This window comes from Cibotium barometz, chromosome 11 (genome assembly GCF_041138505.1).
Source record: "Cibotium barometz isolate CiBa-2024 chromosome 11, ASM4113850v1, whole genome shotgun sequence".
Lineage (NCBI taxonomy): Eukaryota > Viridiplantae > Streptophyta > Polypodiopsida > Cyatheales > Cibotiaceae > Cibotium > Cibotium barometz.
In genome coordinates, this window is record NC_141056.1 from 20,630,977 (window position 1) to 20,644,331 (window position 13,355).

A 13,355-nucleotide genomic window follows, 5' to 3' on the forward strand; every position below is an offset into this window, starting at 1 on the left:
GTAGAAGGTGTGTGGGTGTGAATGGTCCTAAGGGAGCCACCTAATCCTAGGCCACTAGCAAGCCTATTTAAAGGCACATGCCAAAGGCATTTGTATGAAGCATGAAGTATGAAGCCTAGTTGTATTTTAAGCAACTTAATAAGCAAGATTTGTTCTTGTAATTTGGGTCTCTCTCCTCCACATCTTCTTGATCTAGCATAAGCACCACGTTTTCTCAACATGGTATCTAGAGCTTGGGTAGATTAGGTCTCATCTTGTGTGGTGTAGACTAGGTCATCTTCTATCCCGTTTTTTGTGGATCTGAACCCCCAACCAGTGGAGGCTTTCCAACAGCTTGAGGAGGCCGAATCTCGTCGAGCTTTCAACTAAGGAAGTGTGAAGGATCTCAGGGCGCTCAGATCCGTACAGCCAATTTGGTGTTTTTTCCTGTCTGAGTAGCGGCATTGCATCTGGTTCAAGTCGGCGCCCGTTTTTCTACAGCGCTGAAGTCGTACAGTCCAATCGCCGTCTGTAGGTGATTAGGGGCTATGTGGGCTTAGGGTTTTTGAAGCCCATAGTCTTGAGGCTTCTTTACTTGAGTTTCAACCCACGAGGAGCAGTAACGTACCGGCTAGAACCAAAAGACTAGGCCTGGGTCTGCATTCTCCATGGCAGCTTTTATAAAAGCTTCAAAAATTAGTGTTGTTAAACACTAATAGTGTTATTAAACACTAATGATGCGATTAATCCATCAAAGGAGGAGGTCTTTAACACTAAGGAGGCTCTTCTTCATCAATATTGGAGGCCGGGCACACACCATAAGTGCCACATTATAAGTCTTCATCTCATCAACCTGCTTCTATGCTTACCTTAGCAAGCTTCCAAGGAGAAATGGTGCAACCACAAGCCATTGTCTTCATCCCATAAGCCAAAGAGGTTGAAGTTTGCTGGTTTTTCATCATCAAACTCAGTTCCTTCAGTGGTTTAAAGCTACGCACATTTACACTAAGTGCTCATCTTAATATTTTTTGTGTATCACCCTTGAGGCTCTTGTTTGTAAGAGACATAGGCATGTCATAAGCCATATGCTCTCATTTCCCAAGCCCAAGGCATGTTATTCCGCTGTATACTCAGCATTTTCATCTTCTAAGATGAGTTTAAAGGTTGAGCATAGCATCTCTAAGTGCTCTACCTTGTTGTTTGTCATGTTTTTGATAAGCATCTCTTGGCATTGTCTTGGTAAGAGGCATAGGCAATGTTATGAGCCATGCCCTCACCTTCTTGAGCCAAGAATAATGTACCTTGTTGGTTTGAGCATTTACCTCAGCCACTTACTCACTCTCATTAAGCTTGTACTTTCAAACCCTAATGGGTATCATGTAACCAACATGCACAAAAGCTCTTGTTGTAATTATGGAGTAGACACTACCCTTGACCAATCTATAAGGCAAGTGGTAAGACCCTCCCTTTCCCTTTCCCATATAAATCTACCTCATAACCATTACTCTAAGGAAGGCCCGCATTGCCCATGGAGGAGGTATGGTATGCAAAGAAGCATCAAGCATGTTGAAGGAACATCTATGTGCAAACCACTTAAGCAAGGGTGGTAGCCTTGTTTTGATCATTGTGTGAGACTGGTCAAGGTGGAAAGCATGTGGAAACAATGGCATGTATGTCCAAAGCATTTCAACTACAAGAGGTCAAGCAAGCACAAAGAGTGGTGTACATCTTCATTGACATCAAATAAAGACTTAGATGGCATTATTGTATTAGCCTCTAAGGCTCTAGGAATATAGTTAGTCCTAGATAACCACACCACCATGAACATTCTTGTAAGCCTAATGTTATAAAGGCACATTTTTCTTTTTCATATGTCCAATACCACCCATTCCAAGCACATTTTTTCATGGCTGGTATTGAGGGGGGGTATTAAGATATAGGCCTTGGAGCCTTAGTGAACAAGTGAACAAGGGTGTAGAAGGTGTGTGGGTGTGAATGGTCCTAAGGGGGCCACCTATCCCTAGGCCACTAGCAAGCCTATTTAAAGGCACATGCCAAAGGCACTTGTATGAAGCATGAAGTATGAAGCTTAGTTGTATTTTAAGCAACTTAATAAGAAAGATTTGTTCTTGTAGTTTGGGTCTCTCTCCTCCACATCTTCTTGATCTAGCATAAGCACCACGTTTTCTCAACAATTCCATCTAGAATCTGATGTGGGCTTTTCTCCCCTTGGTCTCATCAGGTTTCTCAAAAAAGACTCCCGGCCTACCGCTCGGCTCTACTGTCGGTTGCCCTTTGCCAAAAAACTAGCTCTTAGTGTCCCTTCCCTCCGGTCATGTATCTCAAAAGATGAGCTTCATGCTAGTCATCGGTTTGCTAATGCTCACTAGGTGTAGCCAAGAAGTGGTATTGACTTTTACCATCCTTTAAAGCTATCAAAGCATGGTGATCCATAATATTTTAAGCTTGTAAAGCAAACCACCATTTCTCACACCACAAGCCACTTTTTAAAAAAAATATTCATGTTCTTGATAAGACATGTGTCTTTGTAAAATTCGCTTTCATATCTTAATCAGCAAAACAACCAAGTGGAAGTAGATTTCTCACTAAATTTCGAATAAACTCACCAGAAGAATTAGGATATCTCCATATCGTTCAATGCCTTGAGCACCTATTGTCTTTCAAAATAACATTATTCTTGTAATCCTCTTCCATAAAACTTAAAAACCAATCCTTGAAAAGTCATATGAGAAAATGCACCGGAATCTAGAAACCACTCGCCATCTTGAGTTGAATTGTTTGTTGTAATGAGTAACATTTCATCATTGTGCTCTCTTTGATCAACAAAGTTTAATGATTGCCTTCCTCGATTGTGAAAGTCTCATGCTCTTCTTCAAATATGAAGCTTTTTCTATAAGTAAGCAACCAAGTTGTATTCATTGCTTCATAAATGTTTTGGAGTCTATTGTAAGCCTCCAAATTGGGGAATCAACCAAATTTATTTATGAAATGATATGGTCCTGCACAAGCATACTAATCATACATAATGCTCTTCAGGCTCTTTGATCAAACGCTAATACCTAGCTTGTTGAAGCGCAGCCTCAAAATTTGTGTTCTCTTGAGGTGTAGGCTCATCACCTTCAAAGTGAGATCCCTTCTTTGATTTCAATCACCCCCTTCTTAGGTGTCTTCCAAATGGTGGAGGACTTTAGAAGGGATACATAAGGATGACACGTTCAAGTGCAATATAGTAGAATCTAGTGTCTCATTTTAGTATCTCAAAGCTCGTGCCACACTACACATACGCTTCTATTATGAGCGGTGGATGAAAAAGAATAGTTGTTGGGTCCCAATGCAGGCAGATGAACAAGTTATTTTTACCTCTTGACATATGCGTTCGGTTGCCCAATATGGTGCAGTGGAAGTTGTAGGTGCAAGTAGACATTAGAGCCTCCTAAATATTAGAGAGCACCTCAATATCATGGGAGGTGAGGATATTAGCAGAGCACAATTCAAAGTGAACAATAGGAAGACTCGAAAACGACTAGATCCAAAGACCTTGGTAGATCCCGATTGGGATGATGTTGATGATATATCTGTAAGATTCCTCCCTCCAGCTTTTGAGGTGTAAAGGTGTAAGAACCTCCCCTTCTGTTCTTGTAATTATTTCCCTCTTTGAAATAAAAGAAAGATCTTGTTTTACCCTAGAGAGAGAAAATGTCTAGAGAGAGAAAATATCTAGAGAGAGAGAATCCAAAATTGAGATATCTTTGGACATAAAAATCCTCCTAGTGTTAAAATGGTTTCCCCTGTAACAACATAAATTCAAAATGAACTTTCCAATGTGCATTAAGAATCAATTAAAAATGATATAAGGGACCTTAGCCTAAGGGTCTAGATTTTTAGAAATTTTTGGATTATGGTTAAGATAGGATTAATCCAAGTGTTGGGATGAGATAAATCCAAAGAATAAAAGAAAATACCCAAAAATGAGTAAATGCTCACATAAGATAAAGAGTTGACTGAGTACAAGGTTTATTAGTTAAAAAATTAAGAGATATTACTAAAAAATGAGATATTTTGGAGAAATGATGAAATTTTGACACCTTGCTAAGGAGGGGGAGACCTTTGAGGAGGTAGGCGTCTCCTTCACTGTGTGGGAAGGTTTTTTAATTCAAAAAAAATTATGATATTTTTATCTCTCCTCTCTCCTGGATAAAACTGAATCAAAATGGGAGCTAAACTGGTCCAAATCTTGTCCAAATTCAGCCAAACTGAAGTTGGAAAATTCTCCTCTCCCCTCTCCTGGATCAAAATGGGAGCTAAACTGGTCCAAATCTTATCCAAATTCAGCCAAACTGAAGTTGGAAAATTCTAGAACTTAGTTAGACTTAGTGGCCTCCCTCACCTATAAATAGACCCTCATTCTTTTGTATTCTCATCTGTGAGCTATACCATGCCAGTATTACATTAAAATAATCATATTTTCTATTATCCCTTAAAAATCCTCTACTACTTTGGGGAGCTTGGAGCTTCTCTCTCTCTTCAACTCTTGGAGCTTTCTTCTCAACTCACTAAACCAATTGATTGGTTGGGGGCTTTACTTCTAGATAAAATAGCAAGCCAAACCTAGAGGTAAGAAGGAATTTCATGGTTTTTGTTAATATTCTCAAATGATTTCACTTCTCAACCCCTCTCAAGCTTGAGAAGTTTCTGATTAGTTATTTTTAATGCAAATCAAGCTTTCTCTAAGAACTTTAGTGATTAATCACAAAAAGTAAATCTTTATGCTTATTTAGAATGATTTTTATGTATATCTCTCTCTCGCAAAAGAATAGTCATTCCTATGGCTAATTCTTTAGAAAAAGAATGCTTCTCATTGATAAATTCTTAATTCAAAACCAAACTCGAGCTTGTTAAGCAAGAGGTTAAGAAAATAGTATTTTTATGCTTTTATGTTCATAAAATTATGGTAAATCTATGATTTAATTCCATAATTTGGATTTAAGTTTAAGGATAGTTCTTCTATCATATTTGTATTACAAAGTCTTATTCTTTTTAGAAAATTAAAAATTATCAATAATAGCAGCAACGAAGCTATGGCAAAAGTTTTAGAAAATAATACATATCTTATTTTTATGCATAATGCTGAAAGAGGACTTCCTACCATATTCTAGGATTGGACATGCTATGCTAAAATAATGATTTTTATCAAATTAGTAATTAAATGATAAAAGAGTAATTTTTGGTAAATTTAATTTATGCAAAAAGAGAAATTTCCATGATATTTGAGATCCAAGTAATTAAATGAAAAAAGAGAAATTTTTGGTAAATTTATTTTATGCAAAAAGAGAAATTTTCATGATAATTGAGATCCAAGAAATTAAATGAAAAAAGAGAATTTTTTAGCATAACTCAAATTATGAGTATTTATCAAAAGTGAATTTTGCGCATTATTAAATTTATTGGAAAATATGGGTAGAATTGATTTTTGTAAATCCCATGAATCTTTTACTCAAAAGAAGAATATTGAATATATTTCACTTGAGAAATTTGAGAAAGAATATGAAAATATCCATCAAGAAAAAGTACCTTTAACTAGGCCAAGCAATTGGTAGAAACTTAGAAAAGTCCCATCGGTATCAAAAGTCGAAAATAGTACTAAAAGTGGATGTGATAAGATGTGATGTAGAGCCGAATGAATGTAAATGAATGTGACGGAATGTAAATGGATGCGATATGATTAGATGAGATGTGAATGTGATAAGATGTGAATGTGATGTGAGGAGATGTGAGTGGATGTGATGAGATGTGATGTGATATAAATGGATGTGGATGTGGATGTAAATGTGAGTGGATGTGATGAGATGTGATGTGGATGTGATGAGATGTGATGTGATGTAAATGGATGTGGATGTGGATGTGGATGTAAATGTGAGGAGATGTGAGTGGATGTAAATGGATGCGATATGATTAGATGTGATGTGATGTAAATAGATGTGATGTGATGTAACTGGATGTGGATGTGAATGTGATGTGAGGAGATGTGAGTGGATGTGATGAGATGTGATGTGATGTAAATGGATGTGGATGTGAATGATATAAGATGTGAATGTGATGTGAGGAGATGTGAGTGGATGTGATGAGATGTGAGTGGATGTGATGAGATGTGGATGAGATGTGAATGGATGTGGATGAGATGCAAATGGATGTGGATGTGATGTGGATCGGGGTAGATGTGAATGGACGAGATGCAAATGGATGTGAATGTGATGTGGATCGGGGTAGATGTGAATGGACGAGATGTGATGTGAATGGATGTGATGTGGATCGAGGTAGATGTGAATGAACGAGATGTGATGTGAATGGATGTGATGTGATGTAATCGAGGTAGATATGAATGGATGAGATGTGACGTGGATGAATGTGATGTGGACCGGGGTAGATGTGAATGGATGAGATCTGATGTGATGTGATGTGGATATGGGTAAACGTGAATGGATGAGATGTGATGTGATGTGATGAGCATCTGAATAGATGTAATTGGATGTGATGTGGATGAATGTGATGTGATGTGATGTGGATGAATGTGATGTGATGTGGATAGATGTGATATGATGTGGATGAATGTGATGTGATGTGGATAGATGTGATGAGATGTAATATGGTATGATTGGATGAAGGATGATGGAAATAGATATGACTGGATGTGGAATAATGTGGAAAGAAGGATGAAGGATGATGGGAATAGGTATGATTGGATGAAGGATGATGGGAATAGATATGACTGGATGTGGAATAGATATGACTGGATGTGGAATAATGTGGAAAGATGAGAGCTCATTAGAAACTGTATTTATGACCTGTTAAATGACTGTTTTATGTCAAGAATGTTGGGGAAGCATTTTTTACCATCTTGTGAATGAGGTCGTGGCTAAGTGATAAAGTTGCAATAGCTGACGGAGAGTCAGCGGAGGACATCTCGCGTAGCAAGGTCCGCCGGGGTCTTGAGCAGCCTCGGTTCGATTTAAATGGTGACCTTCCGATACGGTGGATGAGGGACCAAGGAAGCGGCCTATGAGTGAAGCGCTAGGTGACCTGCAAAGAAACCTAGAGGGTGCTGACTATATGGTGCTTGGGCTCTGGGTCGCCGAAGATACCCACACGTGCGTCGAGGAAGAAAAATGGAACAAGGTGTTAGAGCTATTTTTTGAACTCAGGCATGGATCTGGTTGATTGTCCTTTTGCTGGTCCTCAACGGATCAGTCCATGGCTCTTTTATATGGATCTGTTGGTTGATCTTGCTGATCTTCAACGGAGAGTCCATCTATTGGTTGATCTTGCTAATCTTCAAAAGTTTCACCTTCTTATTGAAGTCTGACCCAACCTTCTCACATAGAATTACAAGGCTTGAATTGGTGCAGTCAAATGTTGTACATTTGCATAAATTCTTCCACAAGTTCCAAGGCTTGGTTGAGTCCTTGGCATTTTCTGGCTTCTCCAAAAAACGTCTTGCTTTATTTCCACTCATGGACACTTGTTGTGCAACCTCATGATTCATGCCAGAGGTCTATATCCAAGGAGCTCATTCTCACCCTCTCCAACAAAATGAATGAATGAGGGTAGGTCTGTGAAAGGTGGAGAGAAATTTGAAGAAGGATCATTAGGATAATACCCATCAACCCAAAGATCCACATTACAATGACCCTGTTGTCTTCTTTCTTGCTTCTCCTGTGCGTTTAAACGTTCTTTTCTGATAGGTGCATCTTCATTCAAGATGCGAATATGCAAGTCTACCTTCCTCACTCGTCGTGATGGAATTTGAGGTGTTTGTTATTTCTGTGAGTGCCATAGTAGACACAATGGAAGATGGTAGATAGCTTGGATCCCAAAGAGAAGCTTGAAAGAGAGATCTACTGCAATGAGAGAAGGGCTTGGGGGGGGGAGAGAGAGAGAGAGAGAGAGAGAGAGAATCTTTTAGTTGTTGAGTCGGACAGAGAAGAGATGTGATAGTAATCAATGAAGAAAACGGTTTTTAGGTGGGTTTGCTATAAAATATAACTTTTAAATTGCTAGCCTATCCGAAAATTTAAATTAAACTTTTTATTTTTTATGCATTTAAAAGTAAAAAAATAAAAAAACGTAAGTTTTCCTTGTCTTTTAATGACTGTTGATTTAGAATTTGTGGGAAATTCAAAAACGCAATGAAAGTGTATTAAACGAGATTGTCTTTTAATGACTGTTGATATGAAATTTAGAGGGAACTTCAGAAACAAAATGAAAGTGCATTAAATGTGATTAAAAGTTATTTTGAGACAATTATTTTGAATTGTAATAAAAAATATTTTTTGGGCCCCTATATGGACGAGATTGATGATGTTTCGAGAGTTGTAGTGGCTAGAAAGAGAATCCTAGAGTGAAAATCCTAGAGAGGGAAAAGTAGAGAGATCCCCTACTTTTAGGGCCAAAAGTAGGCGTCATTATGAGGTTTGTCTCCTTAAGCCTCAATAAAATTAGTCTTAATTCCTTAAAATTAGGGATCGTTATAGGGCCCTTTTTATATTCAAATGCTCCCTAATGCCCAATTTCTAACATGGTATCAGAGCCATGAGTTGAAATGTAACCTCTAAGCCATGAGAGAAGCTTAGTCAAGCCTTTGAGCCAAGAAAACATAGACAAGTTCAACCTCTGAGAGCTAGGAAAAGTGGACAAGTTGGCACTAAGGGGAGTGTTGAGAACATGTGGTGCCATGTGTAGCACTAGGATATTTCCACAAAATGGATAGATCAGAGGTCCTCCATCACCTTAAGGTTTTGGGGTTTGGATGGCTAGACCAATTTATGGAACTCTCTAGTTAAGTGCGCATTGGCATGAGCATAATTGGGATGGGTGACCTCCCATGACTTGGCCCCCCATCCGATTTCCAACACAATTCACACATCGAAGATTGAATCGAGGTTCTCTTCTCTTTGGTTCCCATCTTCAAGCTCCTAGATTGTGATCGACTAGCTTATAATTGAGGTAGAGGAATCTTGTCATCACCTCAACTATGCTAGTGTCCCACACTCGCGAGCTCGAGAGAATAGCTTACGTGAGAAAGAGAGAACCAAAAACCTCAAGTTCGCACTTCAAACACAAGGGCAAAGATTATGAGTAAAATGAAAGAGAGAAAAAAAAGGAATATCTCAAATGTCATAATATGATTATGCATGTAAATATTAGTTTATTGAAGATCCAAACACCTTATCTGATGATATCTCCTAGCTCCAAAATTCATATATAGCTCTAAATTTGCATCATTTGAAAGCAACATGCTTTCTTTTGTTGCATGTTTTGGATGTGCAAGAATTACAACAACCTACTGATAATGCTATTTCTCCTTAACCACATAGCAACAACAACATGCTTTCTTTTGTCGCCTATTTTTTGGATGTGCAAGAATTAAAATAGCCCTTTAATAATGCTATTTCTCAAACTTTGTGGGCAAGTTAATCATAGTGTCCTCTACAACTTTGTAGAAGAAAGTTTCTTCAAAATTTGCATCATTTGAAAGCAACAAGCTTTCTTTTGTCACTTATTTTTTAGATGTGCAAGATTTACATCCTACTAATAATGATATTTCTCCTTAACCACATAACATCTTGATGTAAATATTGGTGATGGGCTTAGCAATAGCATGGGAAAGGTTTATCTAAAAGGGTTTAGAAAGATATATAAAGAGAACCAAGCTTTCTACTAAATGCTAGTTCGAGACTATCCTCTCCTATAACCTAAAACTATCAAGGAAGCAAGAAACTCTAACCATCTACCCAAGAGCATAGAAAAGGGTAATGTCATGCTAAAGCTCTTCTTTCCCATAGTACCCATCAAGCTCTAATACCAATTTTTTGAGAGGGGCTCATCAAATAAACATCAACACAACAAACTAGATTTCACTCATGAATAGAAGAGCATAAACTTGACTCATTGATGATTGTGTATTGAGTGAGTGAGTGTAGTGTATGTGTCAATGACTTTGGGATTGCCTAAAAAGCCCTCAAGAGGAATGTTAAAGGTTTATGTTAACTCGAGTCTTAGGGCTGCTTCACAAGCGTCCAACGGACACAGTATGTTATTTCTCAACGTGTCCATAAAAAGCGTCGACTGAACAATGGAGGGTCTTCACAAAGGGAGGACAACTAGGATGATAAAGCTTTGTCTTGTAGTTTGTATAGCCACGAAAGCTAGTGGGCCAAGTGGTGTAGGTATTCGTTTCGATTGGTGTTTGAATATTCTAGTCCCACCCTAACTTGCTTTTTTCTCATGTCCGCACCACGTCCGGCTTGTACATACCAGTCAAAGTTTTCATGTAACTGGGTTGTGAGACTAGACATTGGCTATTGGCCTACTTCATGCCCGTCCGTGGAGTGTGTGAAGAGGAGAAACAACCAACCCTCTTCTACCATGTAAAACAAAGAGGTTGTGTGTAGTTTGGATGTTTATGAATCCCCCCCTTACGTCCAGAGTCCCCCTGGTGTGTGAAAGGAGATTTGCACCACCCAGCTGCCGGACGTGAACGCGACTTTTCCTCTATTGATAAGCCGGTTCAGATCCGCGCATTTATGCATCCTCAAGGCACACGAAAAATTGGAGAGGTTTTCGTTCATGAACCCGATTAAGCTCCACCCCCCCTCTCTCTCTCTCTCTCAAAACAACACTAAAATCAAGCATTTTAGTGGGTTCTACATGGCTTCGTCCACTTCATCATCCTCTACTTTGGAGCTAATACAGAGGTTTATGCCTTGGCAAACGTAGTGACACATAACCATTCAACCAATCATCCTATGGTATACTTTGGAGCTCCCTAATGTTTTAGAGAGACTGTGAGGATTGCTTGTCAAGTTTACCTTTCTTTTTTATAGTACCTTATAATCACACTCCTAGAAACACTCTTTGCAACCAGCCACCAATTATTATGGCCCTTCCTGCAGCAGAAACCCTCTCACCAGCTTCCCATAAAGCAGTTTTTTTCAACATGAAGGCTTTCATACACCCAATTTTATCACACCCTTTGATAAATTTAAGCCTCTCTAGCAAATGGAGCTGCCTTCAGGCCCAAATGGAATCCAAGATAAGCTGTCGTGCACGCCCACTCAACCCTAACCTAAGGTTCATTTTCTTCTCATATTCACTGGCTTTCCTCCTGATTTCCAGTGGACTCAATGGTTCTGTAACAGCACAAGAAGGTGATTATGCAGGCAGCCCAATGAAGAACAGTGAGAAGGAGGCTTTCTATGATGTTGTGGAAGCTCTAAACCCAGAGTGGCCTTGGAGAACCTTGTATCCAGACCCATGTGGTGTGAGTAGTCCTCAAGGGACAAGCTGCGAGCAATGGGATGACTATTGGTATTTCACTGCTTTGAGCTTTGGGCCTGTCTATGACAACACACCTTCTTGTGCAAGCAATGCAAGGATTCATACCTCCATCTCCAAGCTAGCCCACCTTAAGAGCCTCTCATTTTATCAATGCTTTACAGGTAACAGCACAACCATTCCTTTACACATAGCTAGCTTGAAGGACTCTCTGAAGACCCTCAGTTTGAGGAACAATGGAGCTCTGGTTGGTGGAATCCCTGCTGAATTTGGAGGGCTGCTACATTTGGAGAGGCTTGTGGTGACTGGGAACAGCTTGGGAGGAGGTATACCCATGGAGTTGGGCCAAATGCAGCACCTGGTTCAGCTAGACCTAAGCCATAATAAGCTTGAGGGGGTTATACCCTCCTCTTTGGGAAACCTCAGGGAGCTTGTGGTGCTTGATCTTGGCAGCAATGGTTTGAGTGGAGAAGTCCCTGCAAGCCTTGGAGGGCTTCAAAAGCTTGGGAAGTTAGATATTAGTAGGAACATGCTTCAAGGATATATCCCATATAGCATTGGCTCATTGAAGGATTTGAAGCTCTTGGACATGAGCTACAACAAGCTGCAGGGCAATCTACCAACCGCTCTGGCTGGCCTTGCAAAGCTCCAAGAGCTTTATCTGGGCAATAACAACCTCAGCGGCGCCATACCCACAACTGTGTGGGTGAGATTAACACATTTGATGAGCCTTGATCTTTCTGATTCAGCTTACGAGGGAGGGATACCATCAACTTTTGGTGCACTGGAGAGCATGAGGTATTTGAGTGTGAAGAACAACAGGTTGACAGGAGGGATACCAGGTGGGCTGGGCAGTCTCCCACATATCTATATGCTGAATTTAGATGGCAACAATTTGTCCGGGGCGGTGCCATTCAGCATTGGCTTTGTGGAAAGGCTTGGACCCAATTTGGTGCTGGGCGGCAACAAAGGGTTGTGCTCCATGGGACCTAATTTACACAGTAGTAGTAGTAGCAGTAATATGAGAGTGTGTATTGCAGCGCCGCAAGAGGCTCACCAGCTGAGCGCAACGTCCACCCTCCTTTCACACGTTGAAAGCAACTCCGCCTTAGCTCGCCCTAAACCGCTTCTCATTTCAATCACTTGCTTGCTGCTGCTGCCGCCGTTGGTGGTGGTGGTTGGTTTCTAATCCTAACCAACTTTTATTATTAAACAAACCACCCCTTTATGACTGTAACTTGATGAACTGATGATGTACCACCAAGTTAGTTCAAAAAGGTTTACTTGGATGGAACCTCTCCTATGGCCCCTTGGTGTACATGGCATAAATTTGGAAATGTACATGGCATCAATTTGGAAATTTGGCCTAATCTTTAAAGAAAAAAAATTGTTTCAAAAAATTGTTTCAAAGCCTCCATGATTCCAAGAGCTTGGAGAAGAGTTGCACTTAATGTTTCTTTCCTTCTGCTTTATATCGGATTTCAAGCTTTATTTCAGTAATTCAATTCAACAATTTAAAGTCAAACTTACACCTTTCTGTAAATTAAATGGGATTGTCATTACTAATTTATATTCTTTTTCGGGCCATATATGCATGGGCACTTCCAGAAAAGAAACGACATTCTAGTATACTGCTACTGGCCACATTTAAGAGAAAATGGTTGAGATTTTTAGTAGCCCTTACTTTAAGAAATGGTTTTCGTATGTTTTAGTTATAAAACCGGCCCATATAGTAGAGGTTTTTGAAACAAAAATCGGATATAGATTGAAGAGTTGTCCTTATTTTGATAGGTTGAAAAATATAATTTTTTCAAGCAAACATCGTGTATGGGTGCACTTATTTTTCTTGTATCTTAGTATAATAAATGTATGTCTTGATCCCACAAGAGGGAAAAATTGTCATTATAGCCTTGTGTGATGATGTACATGGATGTCAATTTTTTTTTAAAGTGTCATCATTGACAAATTAAAAGGGGTTACCCATTGCCAATGGAGACACAGCCTAGTGGTAAGGTGTTGAAGTC

The 13,355-nt window shown here is 39.4% G+C and overlaps 1 protein-coding gene across 1 annotated transcript; it reads left to right on the forward strand.

Moving 5' to 3' along the window:
- Positions 1-10,779: 10,779 nt before the first annotated feature.
- LOC147633883 (uncharacterized) lies at positions 10,780-12,520 on the forward strand. The gene has a single exon (XM_086805600.1). It carries the CDS (start codon positions 10,934-10,936, stop codon positions 12,518-12,520), a length of 1,587 nt encoding a protein of 528 aa, XP_086661726.1. The 5' UTR covers positions 10,780-10,933.
- Positions 12,521-13,355: the final 835 nt, after the last annotated feature.

What these genes read in the sequence shown, in the direction of transcription:
- LOC147633883 (XM_086805600.1), top strand. Translation starts at nt 10,934, where the DNA reads ATGGCCCTTCCTGCAGCAGAAACCCTCTCACCAGCTTCCCATAAAGCA.